The sequence below is a fragment of the Montipora capricornis genome, chromosome 11 (assembly GCF_036669925.1).
Source record: "Montipora capricornis isolate CH-2021 chromosome 11, ASM3666992v2, whole genome shotgun sequence".
In the NCBI taxonomy this organism is placed as follows: domain Eukaryota; kingdom Metazoa; phylum Cnidaria; class Anthozoa; order Scleractinia; family Acroporidae; genus Montipora; species Montipora capricornis.
Genome location: NC_090893.1, coordinates 33,836,145 through 33,849,721, shown reverse-complemented (window position 1 = coordinate 33,849,721; position 13,577 = coordinate 33,836,145). Strand labels below are relative to the sequence as shown.

The following is a 13,577-nucleotide window of genomic DNA, read 5'->3' as shown; positions in this document are numbered from 1 at the left end:
ACTTCTTCCTCAAACTTCGCATAAAAGCTAACTTTGTCCTGGTATTGTTCTGATAAATTGACTTTTCTGTATCCGCCTCATTTCACTTATTGCAAGTTTATCCAATTGATAGCGTTCTAGATATTTAATAACTTGTCACAGCCTCCCAACCTCAAAGACAGGCCTTATGTTCGAAGTCTTCACACAAGTAGATGTTTTTTCTGTAAGAATTGGGAAGATCCTGAGCGTAAATTCTACAAGACAGGCTTCGTGGCCCATTTCCCAGTCTGCCCCTGAACTTAGAATCAGCCCCCTTTTCCCCGCTCCCCTCCACGCCCATGACCCTCTAACGATTACAGGAGCACCAAGGATCAAAGAATTGTCAATACAGTTTCACTGATCCCTTGGTTGCATCATATTGGTCCAACATCTCAAAGCACTCCTGGTTCATTTTCTTTAAGCGAATAGTTTATCTGCATGCTATGAGAAATGGTTTACAGTAGTTAGCTGCACACACACAACCTGACTTTTCCATAAGCCGGATTTTGGGTCTTCACAATCATAATGTGTGATCGTCATTATGCGTCAATATTTGAAGATGCCTTTAAGTTACTTGACTCCTGGCAAGTAAACATGTGGTCAGTCTGACCTGACATTTGCTAAGACTGGTCGGAATCAACAATTAATTACCCAACTTAGTTTGTGTATATTGCATGCTTCTCCAGGGTCACCCATAGGAGAACTTTGGCCAGATCGGAAGTTCTTATTATGCTATAATTTTCTTTTGGCAGTGGTGACTGTTTTCCTTGGTATCCGTCTTGATGGTGCAGGGCTGAATAATACCGCTCTTTACATCATGATTGTCTATTGTGTGGGCGTGGCAATTGTGATCGTGTATGATGCATATATAAGTTTAAACAAGAGTGGCAAAGCCGGCTTCAAGTTGGTGAAGGGAGAAACAGATGGTAAGCTGATAGTGTTTCTGACCAGAATCCTATGTAAGCATTGTTACGTGATATACTAGTCGAAAAATATCAATGTAAGTGTAATGCCTGCTACATTTATTTCTCACAGAGAACCATGTTACACTGGAACCCAACTTCAAGTTGGTGAAGGGAGAAACAGATGGTAAGCTGATAGTGTTTCTGACCAGAATCCTATGTAAGCATTGTTACGTGATATACTAGTCGAAAAATATCAATGTAAGTGTAATGCCTGCTACATTTATTTCTCACAGAGAACCATGTTATACTGGAACCCATCGGTGGCAAGGTAGACGACGTTTTTGTAAAGTAGTGATATTTGTCTCATATGGTCATCTCAAGAATTTAGGTGGATTACCAAGACAGTAACTTGAGTATTTAGAAGTTCAGTGTTTGGAAGAGATTACATTTGGTTGATTTTTTCGTTGACTTGATCATTGGTGATCATCCTCTTTGCACAGGAGAGGCACTTGCCAAATATATCAGGAAACATCATGCAAGAAGCAAAGAGTGGCTCTGGCTCGACTCAAATGAATTTTTGGAGATAAGAGAAATCCTGGATATCCCAGAAGAAAAACCCTCAGAACAAAGACGAGAACTTCTGATCTTTGATTGATTTGATTGCTCATTTGTCAGAGAATTTTACTTTATATCTAAAACAGTAAAGTTCAGAAATTGTAAAATTCTGCAGAGAGCTGATTTGTTCTCAAGTGGTTCAAGAACATAGAGAAGCTAACTAAGGAACATCTTTTCTTACTTTTCAGTTCATAGCTAGTCGCAAGTTCTTGTTGGGATTTCTGACACTCCTTGTATTTGGTGTAGTAGTTAGTCTTGTGGTACTGATAGCAGCTGGTGGGCAAGAAGGACACGATCATCTTCTTGATCATTAGTTCAGTTCCTCAGTAAGTACACAGGCATGTGAATGGCACCTGTAGCCCAGTGCAGGTCATTATAATGGTCACGACGTTTGGCCTAGGAAAACGACAGACCCACTAGTGGCTTACCATGTTTCCCTTGATTGGCCAAAAAACAAAAAAAAGTAACCGACACATATTGGGGTATCAAATGTCGCATGGTATCTGCTGGTACATTGTTGTACAGTGCAATGACTCTCTACATCCTGTAATCAGAAAAAATAGTATTAGTGTTATGATAGCAGTAGGTCACTTTATAGCAGCCCCTATACAGGATATACAGGAGCGTCCTTCTGTATTTATGGTGAGGGCAAGCAGCATAGCAAAGGAAGTGGTTTACTTCTTAAGTTTTGTTTGTAATCCTTCTGAAAAATGCTTCCCATGATTGGAAACTTTCTCTGTTATTAAGAGCAAGTACAGCGCAAATAAGCTTTCAGTTGCCGGCATGGTCATTTTATTGAACAGATGTGCGTGCATACATTTTAATTATGAAAAATGTCATGGTTCCCCAAATAACTCTGTCTATTCTTAATATAATAATCCTGTAGCGAAATGGGCTTTACTCCTTGTGCATCTGTGTCCTTTTTGAGGTGTTGTTTTCAAGGTTGACGCTTTAGTCAAACTAAAGACTAAAACAATTACTTTAGCGGAACACACCAGATGCAAATAACCAAGTTAGTCAAAAAAATAATGATGCATGCGACTGGCAATGTTAAGCATTAACGTCTGATTTTCTTACTTTTCAATAATGCAACTGTTCAATGCAATGGCGTGAATTTCCTGAATGTGACTGAAACACTGATGCTCCATTCTTTCGTTATTTCATTAAATAATGTTGTGTGAAAGAGAAAAGTATAGAGGTGGATAAGACGAGAAAATAAATTTCTTGCATACAGAAATCCAACCTCTGCAACAATTATAAATAAACCTAATGCATTTAACGTTTAATGTTTCGGCAGGTTGATTGGAGATCGTAATTTGAAGAAGTTGATTTTGTGCTGATCTGTAAAGGAGCTTTAACAGTGTTTTAGAGTCCAAGATGGTGAAGGCAGTGACATGGGTGTCTGAAGTAAAAACGGCATTTCACTTTCCAAGTGAATCATAGCATCACAAAAGACTATGGTCTGCTTGCACTAGCTGTCGCACGAGACCCTTTTTTACTCTTGTCTTTCATCACACCCGCAAATTAATCGATTGTTATTATGGGAACAATAAAAGCTGGTTTATTCATGTGTTCTTGCAGTCTCTTTCTCTAATACCTAAGGCGCATTTGTAAAAGTGAAATAGCTGAGTCAACGTGACTAGTGCTATCCTCGTGGTATGTATCCCTAGTTTGCCATGTTTTAGAGTAGCAGTAGCAGTAGCAGTAGTGGTAGTAGTAGTGGTAGTGGTAGTAGTTGTAAGACTTTATTTAAACCCAGAAAATCATCAGTTAAGCTTTACAATTTAAAAACTCAAACTATTTACAACTGTTACGTGATTGCCGTGTGGGAATCCGATATGCTGGATACCTCCTTCAAGTTTCGCTTAAATTGATCAACAGATCCAACATTCTTTACGCTGTTGCACAAGTTATTCCGTAATGTGGCCCCGCTATAGGACAAACTTCGCTTGAAATAACGAGTTCTCGGTTTTCGCAAACCCAGTTTTCCCTCAGAGTTTCTCAGGTTGACATTAGAGTAATACTGAGTGAAAAGACGTTGAAGATAATCTGGGGCATTAAGGCTTTCCGTTTCTTTTGTCGCGTTGATAGCCTCTCCCAGTTAAGGTTAGGAGGTGGTTCGAGTTCGTATCAAAAGGCAATTTTGTAATTACTCTAGCTGCACCATTTTGCAATTTTTGGAGCTTATCACTCAGGTAGACGCGCAAAGAGTCCCAAACCGAGCAGCAAGAATCCCGAATCGAAATACGACACAATCACAGCGTTATAAATCTGAATGGAATGAAGGGCCCCACACGTTTCAGGGCACCTATACCTGAGGATACTCTCTTGCATATGTCTTCGACTTGTTTGTACCAAGTAAGTTGAGTATCTATGGTAACGCCCAAGGATTTAATTCTTATTTCAACGTCTTCATTTGGGACACATAATCTCTGCCTTGACCCAATAATCATTAGTTCAGTTTTGGCAACATTTAAACTAAGCTTGTTGGATTTCAGCCAGCAGTTCATGGATGAAGGATTGTTTGAGTTCCATGAACGTTTTAGCGGTTAGTGTAATATTTGTGTGATCAGCAAACAACCTTGGCGCAGCGGCCAGCAGGCAGTTGGGGGGTTCATTAATGTAAATTAGAAATAGCAAAGGACCCAGTATACTGCCCTGCGGTACACCGCACCTGAGATCGCGAGCAGTTGATAGCTTGCAGTTGACATGACATCTTTGGGTTTGGCCAGTTAGGTACGACAGGTACCACCTGAGAGCTGCCTGGTCAAAACCCAAGAATGACATTTTACGCAAGGTGATCTCGTGATCAGTGGTGTCGAATACCTTTGTAAGGTCAATGAAAACGAAGCCATTTAATAACCCATTGTCGATGTTAACTGACCAGTCATTTGTCGCCTCAAGCGAAGCAGTAAGAGTACTCTTTAGGAGGGGAAACCTGATTGGCAACTTAGATAGTAAGTTGTTCTCATTAAGATAATGGCAGAGTTGGATGTAAACACTTTTTTCAAGAACTTTAGAAACTATCGGAATGACAGAAATTGGCCTACAATTGTGAGGATTCGATTTAATACCCTTTTTAAAAACAGGAGATACTGTGGCGGTTTTCCATTCGCTTGGGTATATCCCAGTGAGGATGGACTTAAAGAATATGGCGGTAATCGAAGTTGCGATGATACCAGCAGCCGTCTTTAACAGTTTACTCGGAATCTTATCTAGATCAGTGGCTTTTGTATCATCAATTTTCTTTAAAAGATTTAATACAATATCGATCTTCGAAATTTGCAGAGAAAACGATCAGTGGTCAGTGGTTTTCAGAAAAAAATCAGGATTTACATCTACAACAGGAATGTCTTCGCCGGCACTTGCGCAACATTTGTAGAGTATTCGTTACTAGTGTCTGCCATATCAGCCCGATTACTTACAGTTTTGTTGTCGGGCTTTGATCTCCAAGATATTGGACGTCTTGCCGCTGCTACGGGAGGTTAGCTCGTTAATTAGGTTCAAAGTTTTGCGGAAATTACCTTTATTAGCTTCCAGGTTGTCAGAAATATAGAGTTTCTTTGCGGGCTTAATTGCGTTATTTGCCTGGTTTCTAGCACGCTTATATTGATCCCACGCGGCTGAATCATTGGAAGAGATTGCCTTCTTTTTAAGGAAATCTTTTCTTCTGGTTTTGCAGAGTAGATCATCAGTAAGCTATGGGCATTGCTTTTTATGGACTCTCTTCGATTTTAGTGGTACGTCTTTATCAACGCAGCTGAAAAACATTTCTTTCCATTCACGCCACATGCCGTTTGGGTTAGAATGCACATCAACATTGGCCCATGGCATTTGGTTGAGATCACCTAAGAACTTGTTTGGGAGCACTGCTCCCAAACCATTTTCGGATGCACCACAGGCTAAAGTCAGTTCCTTTGGTCGTCATAATGTACCAATAGTTTCGATGACTTCAGGAACAACTTTGTTTCTTCAAATTCTTGTTGTTCTTTTCGGCCCCAATTCCAACTGGTGTTCTTCTGCAGCAACCGATGCAAAGGGGCGAGTAGACTCTACAGATTATGCAGGAACGTCTGACACGTTGGTTGGAGATGGTGCATTGGTGATTGCCTCAACTTTATCATCCATGGGCTGTATTCCCTCCTTGCTAACCTTGTGACCCAGATACGTCACTTGAGGATGCATAAACACCCACTTGCTTCTCTTCAAACGCAATCCAAAACGTCTTGTCAGTTGTTTGAATGATCCTCATCATCTGCGTCCGATACCAGAATGTCATCCACTTGTACTATCACATACGAGATGTTCTGCAAGAGCCGAAGAAACTCGGAACGGAAGGAGGTTGTACTGAAACAATCCTTTATAAGTATTTATAGTTGTACAAAGTTTTGACTCATCTTCAAGCAGGAGTTACTGGTACTCTTTACTCAGATCCAATTCCATAAATTTCTCTTCACCTCCGTGGGTTGCCAACAGATCCTCCACTTTATGTATAGGATAATTATTGAACTGGGAAACTCGATTGATTGTACTCTTGTAATCACCAGATATGCGAATCGAAAACTGAACAGATTCAATTGCTCCTTCTTTCTGTAATCTCTCAGCTGTTCAGCTTCAATCTTTCTTTTCATCGCATAAGGCACTGGCCTAGCCTCGCAGAATTTTGGCGGGGAATTTTTGTCTACCAGAATCTTAGCCTTTAGGCCTGTAAAAGTTCCTAATCCATCTTTAACACTTCTAAGGACTCACTTTGTTCAACCAATCTCTTTCAATTGAATTCTGCCCAGACCCCTCAACAATAAGAATTGCCAACTCCTCTTTTTGATGGTCATAGTTCAGCATAATTTTTACTGTTCCTAATACTTTAACTGATTCACCTGTATAGGTTATCAATTTCACTGTAGCGGGTTTGACTTCCAATTTCCCTTGTCCTATTTCTTTAAAGTTGTCATCATTCATAATTGTAGCCGCCGCTCCAGTATGAATTCACTCCATTTAAGGTCTTGGTAACGGGAATTGACGCGCCGCTTTTTTTTTGTGCATAGGGTTAAATTATATATCATATGAAAGTTAATAGACTGAATTATTTGACTATTGTTTTGCAAACCTGTGAAAGTTTTTTTCCGGTAAACGGTGGTTACACTTTGGTGCGGGTCAGTGTTATTGATTAGAACATCTAGGAAAGGTAGAACATGGTCAGCCTCCCGTTCCATTGTAAAGCGTATATTGGGGTGTTGATTGTTAATGTAATTGAAGAAAAGGGTTGCATCCCGTTCAGAGCGGAAAAGGCAAAATGTATCGTCTACGTAGCGACGATAGAATAAGACCTCTGAATCCCCGTATTGATCCAACCATATATTCTCATGGTGACCCATAAAGAGATTGGCTAGAACAGGGGCAAGGGGGGACCCCATGGCTACACCATCCACCTGGTCATAGAAGTTACCCTTGAACAGGAAGTGAGTTTCCTTGGTAGCAAACTCAAACAACCTTTTAAGATGTTGTTTACTAAGTTTCAAACCTGGGTTACCCTCAGTTATATACTTGACGGCAAGGTTAATACAATCATCTAGAGGGATGTTGGTGAAGAGGCTTTCAACATCGAAGGACACCATGAACATCCCATGCAAAGACAGCTCATTGATTTCCTTCACAAAAGTGAAGGAATCTGAAGCAATGAATGTGGATGGAATATGAGGTTGGAGTAGATTACTTAAGTATTTGGCCAAGCTGTAGTTGTAGGTGCCTATGGAGGAAACTATGGGCCGAAATGGTGGGGTGGAATTTGGCGCCCGTGGTTTGTGCATCTTAGGGAGACCATAGATCCTAGCAGGCTGGGATCCACTTGGATAAATGGCCTCATAAACTTCAGGATCAAAGTGACCTTTTTTCCTAAGTTCTCTAAGATAGCGCTGGAGTTTCCCTTCCCGGGTAAGGGTAGGGTCGGATGTAAGGACCCTGAATTTAGTAGTGTCGTTAATGATTTTAAATAAACCCTTGTCATATTCTTGTCTATCTAAAATTACTACCCCATTACCCTTATCTGGCCGCAATATTACAATGTTCTTGTTCTTTCTTAGTTCTTTCAGAATCCTGTGCTTTTTCAAATCCGAGGCCGTGGGTCGATATGATGACACGTACGTGTGAGCCAAATGTGACAGTTCGGTAGCCAGTTTACCCGTGTCCTTGCTCTCCTTGAGATTCTTTAACATCCTCTGACTAATCAATTCAAAGCATGCGAAGATGTCCGTTTTGTTGATCGAAGGTGGGCATATCGAGTGGGTAAGTCCATATTTTAGAACATTCAACTGATCAGTGTTGAGAGAAACCGATGAAAGATTGGTGACAACTTCGTCTGACTTGAAAGGAAGGACCGAGTTTGTCGTGAGGTTTTTTAGTTTCTTTTCGTGGGTTTTGATGAAGTCCTTCACCCCTTTCGTCACGTTGTGGTCAATAGACTTGTGAAGAATATAACGGTCAATACTGCTTAGTGTTTCAGAAATGCGATTATTAAGTCTGTCCCTTTGGAGGACTAACCTGTAATGTTCCTTGGTGCGTCTGTTTATAGCGCTTTTCAGCAGCTTTCTTCTGATTCCAAGAGCGTCTTGCCTGTCCATGTTTGCAGGCAAGTGGAACCTCATATTCCATCCACATTCATTGCTTCAGATTCCTTCACTTTTGTGAAGGAAATCAATGAGCTGTCTTTGCATGGGATGTTCATGGTGTCCTTCGATGTTGAAAGCCTCTTCACCAACATCCCTCTAGATGATTGTATTAACCTTGCCGTCAAGTATATAACTGAGGGTAACCCAGGTTTGAAACTTAGTAAACAACATCTTAAAAGGTTGTTTGAGTTTGCTACCAAGGAAACTCACTTCCTGTTCAAGGGTAACTTCTATGACCAGGTGGATGGTGTAGCCATGGGGTCCCCCCTTGCCCCTGTTCTAGCCAATCTCTTTATGTGTCACCATGAGAATATATGGTTGGATCAATACGGGGATTCAGAGGTCTTATTCTATCGTCGCTACGTAGACGATACATTTTGCCTTTTCCGCTCTGAACGGGATGCAACCCTTTTCTTCAATTACATTAACAATCAACACCCCAATATACGCTTTACAATGGAACGGGAGGCTGACCATGTTCTACCTTTCCTAGATGTTCTAATCAATAACACTGACCCGCACCAAAGTGTAACCACCGTTTACCGGAAAAAAACTTTCACAGGTTTGCTCACCAGTTATCTGAGTTTTTGCCCCTTTACCTACAAACTGGGGTTAATCAAAACCTTGATTGATAGAACTATTGTTTTGGTATTTAATATTGCCTTTTAGTTTTTAGGTCTCAAGCTCGAAACGACGAGTTTGCTGTAGAAACTCCTGCCGCTTCACTTTATTGCGAAAATAACCGCACTTTGTTGCATCTTAGTCACAGATGAATGCATGAAATATCACGCACCAAAGTCGAAACTCTCATCTCATACTTAAATTGGGCAGAAAATATGTCATAAAATCAGTCTCCGAGGACAAACGAAAAATTCCTCATGCGGTATTTGGGGTAGTACAATCAAAGCGATATCTTAAAACCTGTAGGGACAGGAGGTCCAAGAAGTTGTAATGTTTGGGGTCAAAATAAACCCCTAGACGATCGAGCTTGAAGATTTCGCGAGCAGTGCACGGTCTGCTAAACAACTCAGCCCCCTACTTGAAAGCCAATTATGCTGAGTCAATTAGCGTTCGGGTACGTGCATAGGTACCCAATCCTTTCACGTGCGATTGTCAATCAGTTTTCGCGGGCAGATTATGGTGGGAACAAAGAAAAGCGATTTTAGGGGTTTTAAAATTCATTTTTCAGAATTTTTTTTTCGGAGAGCATACTTCCAGATTTGCAAAAACAAAATAATTTTCGAGACGCCCAAATTTACCTTTACCAAGACCTTAATTCAATTTCAACTCAATATGGCTATTGATACTGCAAAATCATGGTAAAAATGCTGTCTTCTTCCATGTCCTTCTCTTCGGTCTTGGAGGTTTCCATGTGATGAGTGTACCCTGGCCTCTTGCTGTTTTTTTGATTCCTTTCCCCCTTCCCACGGTATTTGTTGGCTTTGTGCCTTTGTGGAATGATTTCTTTATATATGACTTTATTTTGGAGAACTTAGCTTGCTATAGGAAACACGTGCTCGATTACTCAAAATTCCAACTTGCAGTAAAATTACACAAGGCGTAGTTACTAAGGATACCACAATCTGCTCCTACAGTGAGGCACACGCCAAGTTGTGATATAGGACCCCTCTTTTCGTGGGCTCCGATTTGATTTCTTTTTTCGATTCTTGAACATACAAGTAAATGTTGTGGAGGCAGGACAAATCAATGACAGTATTTTTTGCCTCATACATACAAATTATCGCACATTCTTGAGGAAGGGAAATATATAGTTACCTAATAATATGCCCTGATAAGTTTCTAAAATGATTCCTACAAAGTACAAAAATATAGGTATAATTATAATAAAGTGAAAATGATGTGTTATCGTTAGGAGTTTCAATACTAGTGTTGCTAAAGTGTTCTTTTACAACTTTCTTTATTTGGCAGAGTCGAAGTCGAAAATGGCAAATCCTTTCAAAAGAAACGTTCGATCACAGTTGGACAAAATTTTTACTAAAATATTTTGTAGGAGCTGATCAAAAGGTGGTGAAGAGATACACTTCCAGTTAAATAATTATGTTGCCCAGACATATGAGAGAGCTACAATCTTAGACAAAAATCTTGAAACACTTTGAACAATCTCGCACCGTTTTCGTCCCTCTCCCTTTTTCAATGTTGCTGTAGCCAGTCAAAGAGTAAAATGTCGTCCCAACACTGTCAAGGGGAAAGGGGTGTTTCAAGGATTTTTGGCGAGGATTGTAGGTTAAAGTTACATGGTTTATCATCGCAAATACCGTCGTAAAAGAGTAAACATGTACGTAGCTTAACTATATCCGGGAACCAAGGTTGACATAGTTTGGGGTAATGTGTTCATGAAGTGGCACGTCGTTTATTATTGTAACTGCTTTGTTTTGTAGTTTCACAACTTGTGATAGAGGACAGAGCGCAAAAACCGCTGATTGGCTAGAGAATAATGACGTAAAATGGCTTTTTTCGTGTAACTGCGCCTGCGCAAACTCTAAAGATTCGAAGTGATCGAGACCATCGAGACAGTAATCGATCGAAGTGGAGAATAACACTCTAGCATTGGTCAAATTTTGTGGAAAGTTAGACGACTCATACCCTGGGTGCCAGAGGAATTTTTTTTGAAGGTCGGAGAGAACACTCAGCGATTCCAAATCAACGGTCGAGGACACACGATTGATTACTTCGCAAGTCTTCATGTCAAGTAGCAATGCGTCCTCTTGTATCATTTTGTTGGTTTTGGCTACTGTGAATTTTCTTGACATGGGGTGTTGGTCTGCCCCCAGATTATTTAAAAATCTTACAGAAACCAGCGAACTGGCAACGAAATTCTTCTTTGTTCTCGGAAACTACAGGAGCAACTTGGTCTTGATGGACGAAAGGTTCTTGCTTTTGAAAGTAAGTTTGGCTGGCCGTTGTTATTGAAGACTGTATCGTAACGCGGTCATACAACTTTGATCGTATAAAATCGTCCACTGGGTTTCTTGCTGTAGATGAACTGTGAGTGAACTTCAGCCACAAAGTTGAATTTTCTTAACACCTGGGATTTACAATTTCCACGTCACGTAACCTTGACTGTTAAATGCCATCGATCTGTGCGAGGTTTTTGTTGCGGTTCCTCGCAAATATTTTTGCAGAAACCATTCCAGGAAATCTGCATCAAAGCGTCTTCCACTCAGTGTTTGGCAATTTTGTCCTGATCAGTGGTGGAACAGCCCAGAAAAGTACATTACTGTAACAGAGTAACCATGTTGGTCAACTTTTTCATATTTATAAGTTTGCAAAACGGCTACAAAAACACAGTCATGTGCAGCAAAGCTTTGGAGGCATGCAAACACTTCAGGTACATTATATAATAATAATAATAATAATAATAATAATAATAATAATAATAATAATAATAATAATAATAATAATAATAATAATAATAATAATAATAATAATAATAATAATAATAATAATAATAATAATAATAAGCCTTACAGCTTTAGTTAGATGCGTACCCCTGACTGAAAGTTGTTTAACACTAAAAGTTAGTATGAACACCAAATAATAATTATTAACAATTATTGTTTCGCCGAAGGCAAGGTGAATATCGGTTAATAAAAACCGAGATGAAGTTGAGGTTTTTATTCACCAACATTCATAAAGTCTGAGGGAATATCGGAAACAATGATTTAAATTTGCCTGACAATAGAAGCAACTCAATTTCTTAGTAAATGATGCCATCATGCAAATCGCCTATTACATAGTTGATTATTTGAATAATACACATTTTCTTTAAAACAATTAATTTATTCGTCTGTCACCGGAACAAAACAGCTTGTGGCTATTTTGAAAAAACCGCTTTGGTGATTATCACGTAATAATAATCATCTCAATGACAAGCAATCAGTGCAGAGAACTTTCAGTAATTATACTAATAAGCATATAATTCCTATAGCACAAGACAATAATGAACAATAATATTATAATTCCATGAGTGCATGTTGATATGAGATCAACAACTCAATCATATCCATTGATTATTGTTTTATTAAATTTTCATTTGATTCACAACACTTGGACATATTTAAAGGCAATCAGTTTCCAGTGTAGTAACACTTGGCGCAATCAGTTTCCATATTATGTCATACTGTATAAGAGCTGTCAACTGAGAGTGAGTGAACCAATCAGAAAGCGAAAAACACAGTATCCGTGGTTCAAAATTCATAATGTAAGGTATTATCTTTCCCCTTGTGCTTACTGTGTCATTATTCACTTTCTGTGTACTAATGGTTTTATCATTGTTTTTGTTTGTAGGAAATGGTAGCCATACCTGATTTATGAAGAAACTGAAGTTGTGCAGTAGTACAGCAACCTACTTTTACTCTCTGCAGATTAGCTTTCTTGGTTCACGGAAAACCCTTTTCATTATTGTAAATACATTGTAGCATCATGGAAGATATTTTCAAACAGGTCTGGAGAATGTTCACCACCAAAATTTCCCATTTTGTCTGGATCATATAAGTTCTTTCCTCCTTTTGTTTAGTGGTTGACTAGTGACTTGTGAAATTGTATGGTGCACAAGAGAGCTAAATGCAGTGTCTCCTTTAGTTGTAAAACATATATTAAAGGAACACAAATAATATTGTCATTGTTCTTGAGTAATGTTAGGATTTAGTACTGCCAGTGGTATTACAAGCGTCTCTTTTGAGTGGATTCCCCAACTTTCTGCTAACTTGACCCAAACAGATATAGGTGGAGAACAAATTTGGGAAAATGAAAGGAAAAAATACTAAACATACATCAGTTGATTATTACAATACACTATTTTGTTTTGTTCAATATTATTTGCACTAGAAAGAAAATTAACGACCATAAGAATTTAGTCGGTGATAAGGAAAAGTTTGTTCTGACTAAAACCTATATTGGAAATTTAGGCATTTGGGGTGCTTTTTCACAGGGTTACATGTGCATGGTATTAATTTTTATGTCAGTCCAATATTTTTCTTGAAAACTGTGTTGTCTCTATAACTTTGTCCTTTTTTGTGAAGCATGACATTTTCTTCTCTCAATTTAACATTTGATTTGTGTTGCTGATCTTGTTTTTCCAGCAAAAGTGTGTTATGTTGAATAATAATTATTTTGTTATATAACTGTTTTTGCCCCCAGCAGCGCATGCTCTCATTGGTTACTTCAAGGTCACATGACATCTAACAAAAACACTTTTGTCATTCAAAAGTCTCTGAGCGGGCAACAGTGCAAAATCTATGACGTCAGAGGGTAACAGTGCACTGTTGCCCGCAAATATTGACCGACGACCACCGTTGCTGTTCCCATTGCACGTTTTCCTATTTGTGCTATATATCAAATCACTTAATGACTG

The 13,577-nt window shown here is 39.2% G+C and overlaps 2 protein-coding genes and 1 long non-coding RNA gene across 5 annotated transcripts in view; 2 read left to right on the top strand and 1 right to left on the bottom strand.

Annotated features, from left to right (window-relative positions):
• The window catches only part of LOC138024830 (ferric-chelate reductase 1-like), a 106,050-nt gene extending 102,944 nt beyond the window's left edge, over positions 1 to 3,106 (top strand). For all 3 annotated transcript variants that reach the window (XM_068872006.1, XM_068872007.1, XM_068872008.1), the window contains exons 20-24: positions 771 to 944; positions 1,054 to 1,107; positions 1,217 to 1,251; positions 1,727 to 1,864; positions 2,836 to 3,106. In XM_068872006.1, the coding sequence (XP_068728107.1) occupies positions 771 to 944; positions 1,054 to 1,107; positions 1,217 to 1,251; positions 1,727 to 1,852 (389 nt within the window). In that variant the 3' untranslated portion in view covers positions 1,853 to 1,864; positions 2,836 to 3,106. The remainder of the gene's footprint in view (positions 1 to 770; positions 945 to 1,053; positions 1,108 to 1,216; positions 1,252 to 1,726; positions 1,865 to 2,835) is intronic.
• Positions 3,107 to 5,597: 2,491 nt separating this feature from the next.
• On the bottom strand, positions 5,598 to 8,155 carry LOC138023414 (uncharacterized). Its single transcript, XM_068870418.1, has 3 exons — positions 6,985 to 8,155; positions 6,288 to 6,415; positions 5,598 to 5,741 (listed from the first exon to the last, which is right to left on the bottom strand). Exons 1-3 carry the CDS (start codon positions 8,153 to 8,155, stop codon positions 5,598 to 5,600), a joined length of 1,443 nt encoding a protein of 480 aa, XP_068726519.1.
• Positions 8,156 to 10,692: 2,537 nt separating this feature from the next.
• On the top strand, positions 10,693 to 12,837 carry LOC138024862 (uncharacterized). The gene is made up of 2 exons (XR_011127074.1): positions 10,693 to 11,552; positions 12,512 to 12,837. It is a non-coding gene; the product is annotated as an uncharacterized lncRNA (long non-coding RNA).
• Positions 12,838 to 13,577: the final 740 nt, after the last annotated feature.